The 15,210-nt window shown below is 33.5% G+C and overlaps 1 protein-coding gene across 6 annotated transcripts in view; it reads right to left on the minus strand.

Annotated features, from left to right (window-relative positions):
* Window positions 1–15,210, minus strand: part of LOC114328093 (proton-coupled amino acid transporter-like protein pathetic) — a 275,550-nt gene that overhangs the window by 38,629 nt on the left and 221,711 nt on the right. For all 6 annotated transcript variants that reach the window (XM_028276858.2, XM_028276852.2, XM_028276853.2 and 3 more), the window contains one exon: window positions 8,564–8,648. In XM_028276858.2, the coding sequence (XP_028132659.1) occupies window positions 8,564–8,648 (85 nt within the window). The remainder of the gene's footprint in view (window positions 1–8,563; window positions 8,649–15,210) is intronic.

The following is a 15,210-nucleotide window of genomic DNA, read 5'->3' on the forward strand; positions in this document are numbered from 1 at the left end:
AAAACCAACATTATACTGAAAACAGATCCCATGGGCTGTTTTCACTCAATCATGTAGCTATGGATAACTACATTTCGTTTCATTCCGATTTTGACATTTCAAATATTCAATATTTCAAAATGTCACGATTTGGTTGTAATACTGATGAGAATATCAATGAACTTATGAAATTAACTAACATGTCTGGATCTTCATTAAATTTTTATAATTGTTCCTTTGTTAATTGCACATTTAAATAAATTGTTTCTGCTCTGTATTTTTTTTTCATAACCAGCAAAAAATTTTCTATCCGAATAACCCTCGAACATTGATAAATGCTCAAAAAATTTTTAACAACTTTCTCAAGCTTTCGAAATCTGTTATAAAATTTTTTCGAACAATTATCACTGTCCTTGGGTTATTACTAATGAAAACAGTTTACGTCTGCTTTATAGATTTTGAGAAGGCGTTTGATAGGGTCCAGCAGGATAGGCTGTTTGAGTATCTAGAAATGATTGTAATATATGATAAAGAATTGATACTTTTACAAGATCTATATTGCAATCAATAAGCTTTTATTCTGGTGGATGGCAAAGTCACTGACAAAATTTTCATTCAAAGAGGTGTCAGACAAAGTTGTCCTATTATCCTTAACTTTTTTTAACATTTCCTCGGAAATAATATTTAATGAAGCCTTAGAGGGACAATGTGGAGTTTACATTGAAGGAGAAATTATTAACAACATCAGGTATGCAGATAATACGAGTATAGTGACCATAGCTGAAAATACCGAATATCTTCAATTCCTTATAAACCAAGTCAATAGAGAATGCTCCAATAACATACCTGGCATAAATACATCAAAGACAAAGTTACTTGTGGTTAGTAAGCAAGATGTTGGCCCTATGTAACTAATCCTCAACAATGAGCTGATTACAAAAATTAACCATTGTAAATACCTAAGAAATTAAAACTCGTATAGACATTGCAAGAGGAGCATTTATGAAACTTAGATCTATACTATGCACTTCTCAGCTGAACTTATAACTAAGAATCAAGTTCCTAAAATATTATGTGTATAATGTATTACTATAGGGATGTGAAACCTGAATAATAAAGGTTAATATGATGAACAAATTAGAAGGCTTCGAGTTCTGGTCATATCTTAGAATGCTCAAACTATCATGGGTTCAACGAATTTCAAACATAGAAGTTTTAAACAAAATCGGTCAAGGTAAAGGTGACTTGACGAACATGATAAAAAAGAGAAAAATTGAGATGATAAATATCTGGGACATATAATGAGAGGTAGCAGAGATACTGAATAATGCATTTAAAACACAACGGAAAGACTTAGGGGAAACAGAGACTTGATATAAGAAATATTCATGAGTTCGAAACCTTCATCAATAGACTGGTTATTAGCAGACGAATTTCGTGCAAGATCCAGAACATTATCGGCTAATTGTCATGGAAGTTTCACTTAAAATTTGGGCACGGTACTGAAAGAAGAACGAAGATCCGTTTTAAATCGTTCGTTTCGGCCATTTCTCTAAAGATTTCTGAACATAAAATTCTTATCAATAGAATGAAAAATAGTTCTAGAAATTTTACAAAATTAACCAAATCGATTCTAACGAAGATGCTGTTAAAAGACGAAAACAAGTGTAGTTTTTAGACTGGAACTCGATCAAGATTTAACTGGAAAATTTAAGTTCAAAAAGTAAAATTTAAGTCAATTTTTTTGTCTCCCTCTAAAAAGTATACACTAAATATGTGAACTTTTTCTGATTGGTAAATTAAAAATAATACTCACTGAAAAACATATTCTATTGACTTTTTTTGACGAACATTCACTTTATATTCCTTTAGGAATAGCTACCGAGGTCAAACATACATTCGATGCCTCAGAAGCCAATCTGTGTAAGTCAATAAGTGTTTAAAATGAGATAATAAGATGTTTGTGAAAGTAGTTACACAAAAAGGAAGTAGTTATTAAAGATTAATAAACTGTCTTTATTTATCACCAATAAGGAAATTATAATATTATTATAATATGTAATATTATGTGTTACATCATATTAAGTCATTTTTGGGGAGAATGTGATTTACACCGTTGGACTTCTGAAGCATCTATATAGTGACAACTTCTTGTAATGACAAAAATAAGAGGAAGAATGTCAAACCTAAAGAATGATAAATAAATGAAATAGCGAAGGAATTAATGTGGATAATCAGCGAATTAAACCCGTTGCGAGAGAGCACAAGAGAAAAATGGATAAGAGAATGGAGTGGCCGGGGCCGGGGAAAATGTGGAGGAACTGTGAAAAGCTAAGCAGACAATATAATATTGGGAAAAACGAAACCAGTTAAAAAAATGAATGGTTTGACGTGCAAAGAAACATCAGATAAAAAAATAAATGATACCTAAAGATAATCAAGCGGAATCCACAAGAAGAGGAAAGGAGGAATATCGAACCCTAAGAAGAGAGGAGAAAAATATTACATAGAAGAAAAAACGGGCAATTTGAAGAAAAGCCATTAGTGGAACGCATATAAGGGGTAAGAAATCAAAACGAAACTCAAAGGTTCTACAGAAATCCAAACAAAATGAGAAAAGAGTTTAAGGCAAGAATATAGAGCTGCAAGGATGGTAGAAGAAAAACCCCAAATGATACGGCCTTAATCTTGAACAGATTGATTCAATTTTTCAATGCAAAATTTAACGACCTTCATATAGAAGGAGAAAAAAATACCCTAGCAGATATAAATTATTGGAATCTATTCAACTGTAATGAATGACCTAAAAACTGAAGGGATTGTCCAATCCATTAAAATGCTAAAGAATATTAAATTATCAGGAACTAATCACATTTTCAGTGAGCTCTACAAAAATGGTGGCTACGCCCTGCTACAGATACTGCATAAATATTTATTTATATCTTTAGGCCTTCTTGCAAACATAGAGGCTCATATGCAATTTCCAATTTTGCACAACTTATATAACAACGTAAGTTTGATGGAAAAAAATATCAATATAATGTAGATAACCCATCTACATTGGACAGGACATGTAAGCCGAACTCAAGAATCGAACATAATAAAATCAATCACAATCTCTCTCATGCGATTGGTTGGAATAAGTAACTGTAGCAGACAAAGGCTTAGATTGGTAAATGGTATGATGCAAGATACAGAGAAGATCGCTGCACATAATTGAAAACACATAAGAGTAATTCCGTGGTCCTTCAAAGGCCTACATCTCAGATATTTTTTAATATTGGTTTTACTGCTTTTTCCAGTGAACCCACAGCAGAGTTGTAAAATACGTAACACTATATTCTTTAACACTCTTCTTCTCTAAGGGCCTGCTTTTTCCAGTGAACCCACAGCAGAGTTGTAAAATACGTAACACTATATTCTTTAACACTCTTCTTCTCTAAGGGCCGTATCCCAGTCAGCGGTTAAATACTATCATTACTATTTTTACTTTATCTACAGCTGCTTTGAAAAATTCTATGGGATTGCATTTAAATCAGTCCATTAAAACTTTCAACCATGACAATTTCCTTCTTCCTATACTCCTCCCTCCTCTAATCTTCCACTGTATTATCGGACGGGGTCGAGTTCGCTCCCAATGGTAAGCATTTTACCTGAACTAAAAAAGGTAGAGTCCGAATTGGCTCCCATAGACAAAATTTATTTTACCTAAACATGTCGAAAATATCACCCAGCGTTGTCACTTCTTTCAAATTTTCTCTTTTTGTTAGAAACAGGTACCTTCCTAGAAATATCTATGGGAAAGGAGGAAGACCTAACCCTTCGGTCCTAACTTAACTTTCGAGTATTAGAGTGTAGAGCGCAAACCGGCCGATTTCAGGTAAGAGCGCAAAACGGTCGAGCGCATACCGGCCAACACCGATAATTTGTGTTAAAATTGTCACATATGCCAATGTTGAACTAAAACAAACTCTAAAAGTATTTGTCTAAAAGTATAATTTTCCTATAAAAAGTCTATATCACTATGTAAATTTCCTAAGCAGTATAAATATTACACGATTTGGCAACAATGTCTAATGTTTCCGCGATTATATGAGAGCCTACCCGCATTCATGCGGGAGCCAATTCGTACCCTTCTAAAATATACCTGAACGAAGCGGAGCGAACTCGACTTCACCCGTATTATCAGTCTTAGCATTTCAAATCGCTGTCGATATTGTAACATCAGTCTTAGCATTTCAAATCGCTCCCCTCATTATGTGTCCCAGATATTGTAACTTTCTTATTTTTTTGTGTTTATTATTTTTTCATATTATTTGCCCATTTCTGGCAATACTTTCGTGTTCGTTTTCTTCTGTGTCCGTATCATTCTAAGCATCCTTCTGTAGCATCACATTTCAAAGGTAGTCCAGAGAAATAAAGAATTCTTGGGACACTCAAAGATCCAGGTAGCTGACTACTTTTTTAATTATTGTAGACCTATAGAAAGGAAACCTACCTGTTTCCTGCCTAGAGTTTGCGTCCGTCTTTTAATTATTAAAAATTTAGTGCAAAAATCGCGATTTTATCGATTTTTTGCACCCCATTCAAAAGCTAAATAGCTGAGATCGATCCATTAATTAGTCTAACAGTTATTCTATTTGTTTATGCCAGAGACCTTTATTTTGCAATAACATAAGACAGAAAATAATGAAGATATGGCAATTCTGAGTATGCCAAGTGAAAGTAGAAGAGCGATAGTATCAAAATGTATTAAAAAAAATTAATTAATATAGTCAAAAATCATAATGCCAAATATTTTGAAATTTTGTAGTTTATAAACATTTAGAACAACTTTAAAATTGTTGTCCGTATAAACAACCTTTTTATATATTCAAAAAGCTAGTATTTTAACACGAATTTTTAAATAAAAAAGCCTGGGTTCATTTGGGACAAAGTTAGCCATGTGTTTTTTTTAATTCACAGCTAATTTGTTTATAGTAATTAAGGAATCTCATTAATGCCATTTGAAAGAATAAGCTTTGTATTTTTTTTTTTAAATTGCGATTTTTCTATTGCCTCTACGATTTTTCAAAAATGTAGTTCAAATGGTTACTAAGGGTAACCTACAAATCCACCGAGTTGCAAAAAGCAATTTAAAACTAATACAATTTTCTATATCTCCGGATCAACTCAATAGATTGTGATCTTTCTTGTTTTAATTTGTATGTAATTTCTACGTACACTGCAAATATACAATTTGTTTTTAAATTTATTAATTAATAAATAGTCTAATTTGTTTAAACAATTATTATAGAAGAAATATTTTTTTACAAAAATCTTATTTTTTAAACATATTATCATTAATGATCATAGAAAAAGTTAAAGTAGACTTTAATAAACAAATTATTTTTATTAGATGATTATTTATTGAAGTTAATTTATTGATTAAATTATACCTTAACTTTTTCTATGATTAATAATGGTACTATGATTAAAATCATGGATTTTTGGGAAAAAATTTGTTTTAAAAAAATTCGACTGTTTATTAATTAATCAATATCTAGACAAATTGCACATTTGTAATGTACAGAAAAATTACATACAAATTAAAAAGAGGACGATCAACCCGAGATATAGAAAATGATAGTAGTTTTAAGTTGCCTTTTTTAGTTTTTGAACTCATACATTTGTCGGCTCCCAGCTCCCCCTTTAGTTACCTCGGGTAATCACCAATTTAACTACATTTTTTAAAAATTCGTGTAAAATACCAGCTTTTTTAATATATAAAAGGATTTTTTCCACGGACAATATTTTTAAAGTTATTCTAAATGTTTTTAAACTACAAAAATTCGAAAATTTGGCAATAGGATTTAGATATTAGATAATTTTTTATCTTTCTTTAGTACATTTTGATAGCATCAGTTTTCTACTTTCATTTGACATACGCAGAATTGCCATACCTTCATTATTTTCTCTCTTATGTTATTGAAAAATAAAGGTCTTTGGGATAAACAAATAGAATAACTCTTAAACTAATTAATGGATTGGTCTCAAATTTTGAGGGTTTGTTAAGTACCCCAATACCCAACTTTGGGTAAAACACTAAAGTTCTAAGGTAGTTTTAGTAAAAGTTATAAACAAATAACGATTTTCACTTATTTTGCAGTTTGCGTAGCAACAAATTAACTTTTTAACTTTCAAAAACCGGCATTTTGAAGGTTTTTCAATGTTCTAAAAAATTAAATTTTGTAATTCTATGTCAACTATTTAGCTTTTGAATGGAGTGCAAAAACTCGAAAAAGTCGCAATTTTTGCACTAAATTGTTAATAATTAAAAAACGGACGAGAACTCTAGGCAGGAAACAGGTAGGTTTTGTTCCTACAGGTCTACAATAACTGAAAAAGCAGTCAACTACCTGGATTCTTTAGTGTCCCGAACATGGTCTATTTCTAGCTTTTTTCCCTGGTGTAATGATTGTAGCTTTTAACAATAAGCTGTTTTATTACTGTAATGTGTATTACAGTTTTTATACTACAATAATTACCAAAAAATACAGTGCTTGGCTATATCAGCCGATACTTACTTACTTTCCGTGTCCGGAACACCAACAACTTTAAATTCTGTATTTCCAATGGTTGGCCATATAGATGGCCCTGCCATTTGCTATAATTAAGTCTTCTTTTGTGCAGGTCTCTCTCATCTCTGTGCATGATAGTAGATGCCGGCTGGTCTGAACCGCGCCACAGTCGCAGGTATCGTCCTCCTGGTATCCCCACTTTTTCAGGTTACTAGCACAACGTGAAACGCCGGTTCTTAGTCTATTTATCGCTTTCCAAATCGGATACGGTATATTGTGTCCAGCAGCAATTTCCTCTGAGGGAGGAAAATATGTCGCGGTAGCTGACGCTTGCCATAGGTGTATTCGGCGCGTCTCTGGCGCTTCGGGGATGGATCTTGATGTTTTCAGGAAGCTTTTCCGAGATCTTAGTCTGCTTGGCTGAGTTTGGTGGTCATATAAGGGGTGTCTTCGTTCCGTCTCCTGCTTTTTCGTTCTACCTCTGACCTGACCTTCCTTCGACGCCAAGGTATTTTGGCGTCTCGTTGTGTTCCAGCATCTGACCACGCCATTCCAACTCCAGCGGCCTTCGGGCATGCTTGTTTCTAAGGTGGAAAGCACATACCTAGGTTTTTGTGGGATTGGGTTTCAGGTGGTTTTTATCGTAGTATAGAGCTAAGTCTCCCAGGGCATCTGTCAGTTTCACTTCGACTCCATTGAAGGTTCTTCCCTGAGCTGCCACAGCTGTATCATCAGCGTAAATAAATTGCCTTGTTTGTTGGTGTATGGGTTGGTCGTTGGTGTATATGTTGTATAGAATCGGCGTGAGGACACTTCCCTGTGGTAGCCCATTTTTTTGGTCCCTCCACCGACTGTTCTTGGACTGGAGCGTTACGTATAAGTGTCTATTTTGGACGAGATATTTCACTAACCTTGTTCCTTTGTAGTTTCGTAGAGTTTTGCGAGTAGCCGTTGATGGTTAACTGTGTCATAGGCAGCAGTTAGGTCTATGAACGCTACTCCTGTTATTTCTTTCCGTTCAAAACCATCTTCAATATGTTGGGTGAGATTAAGGATTTGACTGCAGCAGCACTTTCCGGGTCTGAATCCTGCTTGTTCTGGAATAATTTTAGTCTCCACATATTCAGCGGTCCGGTTCAGTATCACTCTTTCAAATGCCTTGAAAAGGTGGCACAAAAGAGAGACAGGTCTAAAACTCTTTTTATCCGCCGGATCCTTCCCTGGTTTTAAGAGGGCTACCACTCTAGCTTTCCTCCAGATTTTGGGGAGTTGTGATGTACGGATGCAGCAATTCATCATTTTTACGAGCCACTCCAGGGTTTTTAGTCCAAAGTTCTTTATTTGTTCTGTTCGTATGTCGTCCAGGCCAGCCGCCTAATTATCTTTCATTTGTTGGATCGCGCCTCTCATCTCCTTTAGACAAAAAGAGGTACCTAGAACATCTCTTGCTTCGTTGATATTACGTTGAGCTCTCACCTTGTTCTTTCTTGATGTCGTCTTACCGTTCATTAGAAGACGATGGGCTATCTGATCGGGTGTGACTTCTGTCATGTTGACTTCCGGAGCAGCGGGATCGTTGCCAAGATTCCGAATCAGCATCCAGGCACGTCTGCTGTTTTGTTTCATGTCCAGACTCGTGACCAGCTTGCACCACCTTTCCGTTCTGTTGGCGGATATCGCATGTAACATTTCCTCCCCAGCCTGTATTGTTGCTTCCGAGAAAGGGTCTTCTTCATATAGCTGTTCATATCTTTTAATTAGGGGTTTAGATTCTTCATTGAGCCCCGCTATGTACTCAGTTCGACAACCTCTAGGGAATAATTTCCGTGATACTTGCTTTACGATTTCTACAAATTTATCGTATGAATCAGGGCAAGATTCTAGCTGGGAAACTTCTTGATCCAATGCTTCAGAGAATTTTTCCCGATCTCAGCCGATGGAACCGATATTGCAATTTCGAAAAAGTTAGTAAAATGTAAGTAAATATAAAAAATAGACTAGAATAGAATATTATACGTGTTTACCTTAGCAATTGACTCGGAAATAAATACAACATAGACTGCATTTCCAACAAAGTGTGTCATGGTTAATGATATCTCCACAAACAATCTAAAAATGAATAGAAAAAATATAAATAGGTATGAAAAACAAAACCTTACAATAATTAAAATTACACTTGAATTTCTTATACTATTTGCACAAATTAATAGTTTATATAAGTAACAAACAGTTATCAGTGGCGGCTTTAGCTATTTGGTTTGGGAGGGTCAAAACTAATCCATGTTTTTTAAACAAATATGAAAACTTCATACGATCCTGACTTTTTTAAATTTGCATGAAAAATTTCAGATATCGAATGATTTTCAAAAAAAGCGAAACATATTTAAGCGTTGTACTTTCGTCTGTGATTTTAGACGAAATATATTTTAAAAAAAAATCGACTATGTAATCATTATTTTAGAGAAATATACTTTATCATCGAGTTATATACTCAGTGACATTAGAAGTGTTACACTCAGAAGGAATCATTTCTGGAACCTAATTTTTTGGCAACATTTGGCAACATTATGCCATTCTGTCACCCAATGCTGCCGTTTTCTGCACCAATTCAAACGTTGATGACAGTGGTCCGCAGTCAAAAGAAGCACTCGTGCTTCATGCAGGACGGAATGAAATCAGCACAAATGCTCAAATGCTACGGTATAGGGTGCGTATAGTAACAAGTCTACCTTCTACTCCAAACCATTGGTCAACGATTTGACGCGTAGTAGCAAAACGGTCTCGCAGAGACTGTTTTCTTCTTCGTATTTCTTTACCTTCGTTTTTCCACACACGACACACTCGCATAACTGTCATTGCCTTACAATTAACACGACGGCCAATTTTGTAATATGACAAATCCATGTCTTTATAGGCAATAATTCTACCCCTATCAAAATCGCTAAAATGGTGGTAATTTTGGTGTCTTTGAACTCAAGGCATATTCTTGCACTGAATATAATTAGACTGAGGAATGATAACTAAAAATTTCTGTACCAACCGGTCTTCATAAATTATTCTTTTCACAAAAAAATTTAAAGCATAAACTTTATTTTTACAAAAACTATAAAAGATAAAACATTGATATTGTTATCATAACATGCTTTAAATATAGTCATTGTGCTGCCAAAAAATTAAGTTTAAGAAATAATGATTCCTTCTGAGTGTAACATTTCTAATTAAATGTCACTGAGTATATATTTTATCTTCTCAAGGATAGTTTCTATTTATTGTCAATATATCAGTTAGTATCAGTTATAGCAGCTGTTTTGTCAGTCAACTCGTATACTGTTTCATATTATTTTATTGAAGGGAAATATGAATTCCCTATTTACTAAACATTAGGTTTCAGCCCTTTTTAAACACTATCTAGACTTCTTGAGTGTAGTTGGTTAGAAAAACTACCAACATACGACAATACTACATGGAATACTCTCAACCAAAATACAAGCTCTTTTTATTGAAACAGTATGGAATTTGTGCATAATGTAGAACCACATAGGTATGTGAATGTTGTATTTAGTGGATTGTACTGATATCTGTCGTATTACAAAATATCTTCGCTATAAGGTTCTTCTTCGATCTACATTCTTGTTGCTCAACGATACTATAATAATTGAAAACTGTTAATATTGGTTTTATTGATAGCTTTAGTAGCTATTATTTCTCGTGTTTGTTTTTACGTTGTTCTGGTTTTTTTTACACTTGTGATATACTTTTTATACTATCACGGAGGCTCAGTTATGGTTTGGTCTGATATAAGTTATGATGCCCATAGTGACTTAGTTCTTGTGAATGGAAGTTTTACGATAACGGCAAGATTAATTCAATCAAATTGTGTTTTGGCTAGGAAACTTTTGGGATAGTTCTGATTTTTTCATTATATATGTATTTTGGGCTGCTGAATCCGAATATGAGGTTTGCGGACAAAATTTCGTAACGAAACATTGAGTAAATCGCGAAAAAAGCGAATAATTTCTGCTTTTTCCCGCTTTTTTGCTTAAATCTCGAAAACTAAGAACTTTTAATAAATAGTCTCTTAATAAAAATTAAAGTGCTTAAAATTCTCTACAAATATCACTATTTACTTTTTTTTTCAGACGAACCTTTCGGTTTAAAGTGCAAGTTGAAAATTGCCAATTTTTAACGGTCTCTGCAAAACACATTTTTCACATTTCAAAACTTTATTTTTATTAGAATGCTGTTATTTGATAAATTTACATCCTGCATCCTGTGGACGATGCTCATATCATAATTATCAAAACAGCTCTGGAGATGGTACCGTCAAATGAACATGTGACAGTGGTGGGAGAAAATATCGACCTTCTGGTCATTTTCATTGGCCTGTGTAGTCGTAACACAAAAAATGTATTTTGTTTAAAACCAGGAAAAGGAAAGGTTTCGCAAAGCTTCTACAACCCTCAACTGGCTGCTGAAAAAATCTTAATGGGCCATATCTTATTCCTACATGCAATAAGTGGTTGTGATACCACTTCTGCTTTGTTTAATCAGGGAAAACTGAAATTTCTTAACGTCCTGCACAAGAACACACTTGGAACCAACCATTGAGCTTTTAAAGACCCTAATGCACGTCAGGATGAAGTTGCCACAGCAGAAAACATGTTTCTCATGGCTCTATATGGAAGAAAAAAAGAGACCAGTCTGAACGATTCGAGATACAGACAATACGTATTTTTATCATACAAAAATAAGAGCAACATTGACTCATTACCCCCTACCGAATATACCGTAGAAAATTCACTTAGAGTTTACTATCAGGTGCATCAATGGTTATCTTTATATCAAGCCACACCTGACGAGCAACAAAAAGATCCAAGTGAGTGAGTTAGAAAAAATCTACTAGTAGTCTCGTGCCAGTGCCAACCAGTTTGGACCCTGGATCAAACTCACTACTACGGTATATTTCTTGTAAATATAAAAAGGGCTGCCAACGCACTTGTGGATGCAGGAATCCGGGCCTCCATTGTTCACCAATTTGCACATTATGCGAAGGACTGTGTGACAACGTTAAGCCCCAGGATGATAGCTTTGATATAAACGTAGAAGAGGTTGAAGAAAGTGACAGAGGTATGTAGAATCTGAGAAGTTATTTCGTAATCATTCATCTCTTGTTGATATTTGATCACAAGTCAGTATTTCACTACCTCTATTATTTTCCAAGATAACGACACTTGACGCTGACGATGGAGCAGTCAGACCCTAAACCAGGAAATGATGCCATCGAAGAACCTCAACACAATGCGGAAGGTATGTCTAATCTAACAATCTATTTTGCAACCGTCATCTCTCCTTTAGAACTGACATCATCTCTTTTATTTTCCAGAAAAAGCAGAATATATATTGGGGCCCATCGCCAACGGAGAACCAAAGCCAGGACCTTATAAAAGACAAAAGCTGATATAATTTTGTATTATACAACATCGTGTATTTTAATTTGTTTTGTATTTTAATTTGAAGGTAATATTAATAATAATCACGATATTTTAAGTTTTATTTTGTTAGAGTCCTACCTTACAATTAGTTTGAAATATTTACAAAGTTTTGAAATGTAAAAAGTGGGTTTTGCAGAGACCGTTAAAAATTGGCAATTTATAACTTGCACTTTAGGCCGAAAGGTTCGTCTGAAAAAAAAGTAAATAGGGATGTTTGTAGAGAATTTTAAGTAGGGGAGACCGGGGTTGGTTGTTACAGATTTGGCTAAAAGAATAATACAACAAAAACTATTTTAAAGAAATGTATTTTAAATAAATCAAACAAAAGTTTAACACTTCTTTTACTTATTAAAGAACTGAAATAAAACTTAAACACTATTGAGTTAGACAAAAAGTGTAAAATATATGCTGACGACAAACGTAACAACCAACCCCGTTATGGGACTGGTTGTTACAACCAACCCCAAAGCATAATTTGTAAAAAATGCTGAATAACTTTAACAAAACTATATTTATTGAGCAACTATACCGGGTGGTGAATTGGAACACGGGCCATAGGAAACTCAATGTAAAATTCTAAACTGTTGAATTCCTGCTTCCCTAATTATTTTATATCAAAATACATAAGAAACTATTTGTAGAGAATTGAAATCTGTATTGAAAACAACTGTTAATATTGTTCTACGAACAATAATTATTCAAAATTTTATAAAAATATAATACAATTTTCAGAGAAATACGCTAAAGCTACGCCACACACAGTGCAATAATGTGTATAAGATTGCATTCGGTGACAATGAATTTATTATATTAACAATTTGAACTGTCAATTTCTTTATTTATTTTATCATTTATTATTTAAAACACCATAAAGTTGATCAGATACCCTCAGTTAAGGAGAAAGTATTGATAAAAAAATATTTTCTTCAGTCAATAGTGTGCTCACTGTCAGTTAAATAATAACGTGTGGCCTAACATGCCCAAGCATACCTACTGCGGTAAATACATTTTTTTTTTCAGAATTTTGGAATGTGTTTAAATCGTAGAACAATTGTAACTTCTGTTTTTAATACAGATATCAATCCTCTACAAATAACTTCTCATAACTTTGATGTAACATAATTAGGGAAGCAGGAATTCAACAATTTAAAATTTTACATTGAGTTTCCTATGGCCCGTTTTCCGATTCACCACCCTGTATAGTAAAAAAGAAACATAATATACTGATGCATTTACACGTCACAAGAATATTTAATATTATTAGGGTATTATCAAGATATTAATACTTACTTCGGCACATTCAATTTTATTCGGAGGCATGAAAACACATACCCACACTCTACGGGATTATACGATGGACTGGCACTGTGTCGTTTGGATATATTATAGGTAACAGACATGCGCGAAATTCTTCAGACTTGTTATGGAGTCAACGACTATTCCTAAGTAATAAAAGAGCCTGTAACAACCTGCCCCTGTAACAACCAACCCCGGTCTGCCCTACTTTAATTTTTGTTGACAGGTCATTTACTAAAAGTTAATAGTTTTCGAGATTTAAGCAAAAAGCGGGAAAAACCAGAAATTGTTCGTTCTTTTCGCGATTTACTCAATGTTCCGTCGCGAAATTTTGTCCGCAAACCTCATATTCGGATTCAGCAGCCCAAAATTCATATATTGAAAGAAATCAGTACTACCCCAAAACTTTCTCACTGGGAGGCTCGTAGAGTACAAAGTGACTGAATTAGATATATAACAATCATTTTAGATGAGAATGTTGTATCTTTTGTGCCATTCATAATATTGTGTAAAATAAAATTACACTACATGTAAATCAAAATGTAAATTCGTACAGCTTGAAACAAATTTTATATTAAAGTTTAGGTGGGTACAAAAGATATTTTCAAGAAAGTATCCAAATCATACAAGGGGACCATTCTTTAAATAATTAAAAAGGGGTAATTTTTGCAAAAAAATTACTTTTTTAACTGCTGAGGTCATTCAATTACTAATGAAGGTATATAGGATTGTTTTCTGCAAAGCTGAAGGGTAAATCTTTCACATAAGACTTACTAAATTAAATTTGACCCCCTATTTATTTAAATAATTATACATAAAACTTTAAAGACAAATTTGTAAAAATTATTTTTAGCGTTTTAAATAAGTACCATAAAATATCTTATTTTACAGGAGAAGTTGCACTATAAGTATGAATAAAAAAAATGGTCCAAAAATATGTAATATTTTTTGAGATATTGAATTTATTTATTAAATGTTACTCTATTTTCAATTGAAAAAACCCGGTTGTTTCCAAAGAAATATTCACCTGTATTAAATCTTATTATTTTTATTTTTATGTATGTTTTCGGAAAATGTATTGATACATTCAAATTTCAATTAAACTTTCCCCTAAAATGGCATTTGAAAATTATTCAAATTTGTTTATAATTTGTTTTTTAATAACGTCGCGGGGATTAAATATTTTGAAATGCTGTTTCGATAATTGGGTTCCTGGGAATTTTTTACTAATTAACAAATTTTTTGTCTTTTTCCTCCTCTTTTTTTTTCTTGGATTTATATTACTACGGGCCCTTTTAGGGTTAAGTTTCATTAAGAATGTCGAATCTCTAAGTTGTAGATTCTAGACCTAAAAATATTAAGATTGGTCTAAAATCACTTAAATAAAATGTGGCTACTTACTGAGTTACAGGGTGTTTTATTTAAAAATTTAAAAATTATTTTTACCAAGTACTTTCAAACTATTTGACGTATCCTTATCATACTTGACAGAAAGTGTAAGTACAGTGGAACCCCGTTAACTCGAATTAATCGGGACCGCGGCCGATCCGGGTTATCGAAAATTCGGGTTAGCCGGAGAAAATGGTAAAAATTATTAAAATATGGTATGCTTACAGATAAACTCCGTTATAATTGGCACACAGACACTTGTAAACCACGTTCGCGTTCCACACATCATACAAAGCGTCGTCGAGAGTCTCATTTTTAGCTTTCTTATCTTTGCACCGATTGTCCAAACTGTCTTTTGTTATGATTTTGAAACAAAAACAACATTTTAAGTTTTATTGCCACTACGTAGACAAAAAATCACGCAAACACAAAATCTGAATATATTTACGAACGATTACAGAACGGAACGAATAATGCGACTTTACTACACACAA

The sequence above is a fragment of the Diabrotica virgifera genome, chromosome 3, assembly GCF_917563875.1.
Source record: "Diabrotica virgifera virgifera chromosome 3, PGI_DIABVI_V3a".
Lineage (NCBI taxonomy): Eukaryota > Metazoa > Arthropoda > Insecta > Coleoptera > Chrysomelidae > Diabrotica > Diabrotica virgifera.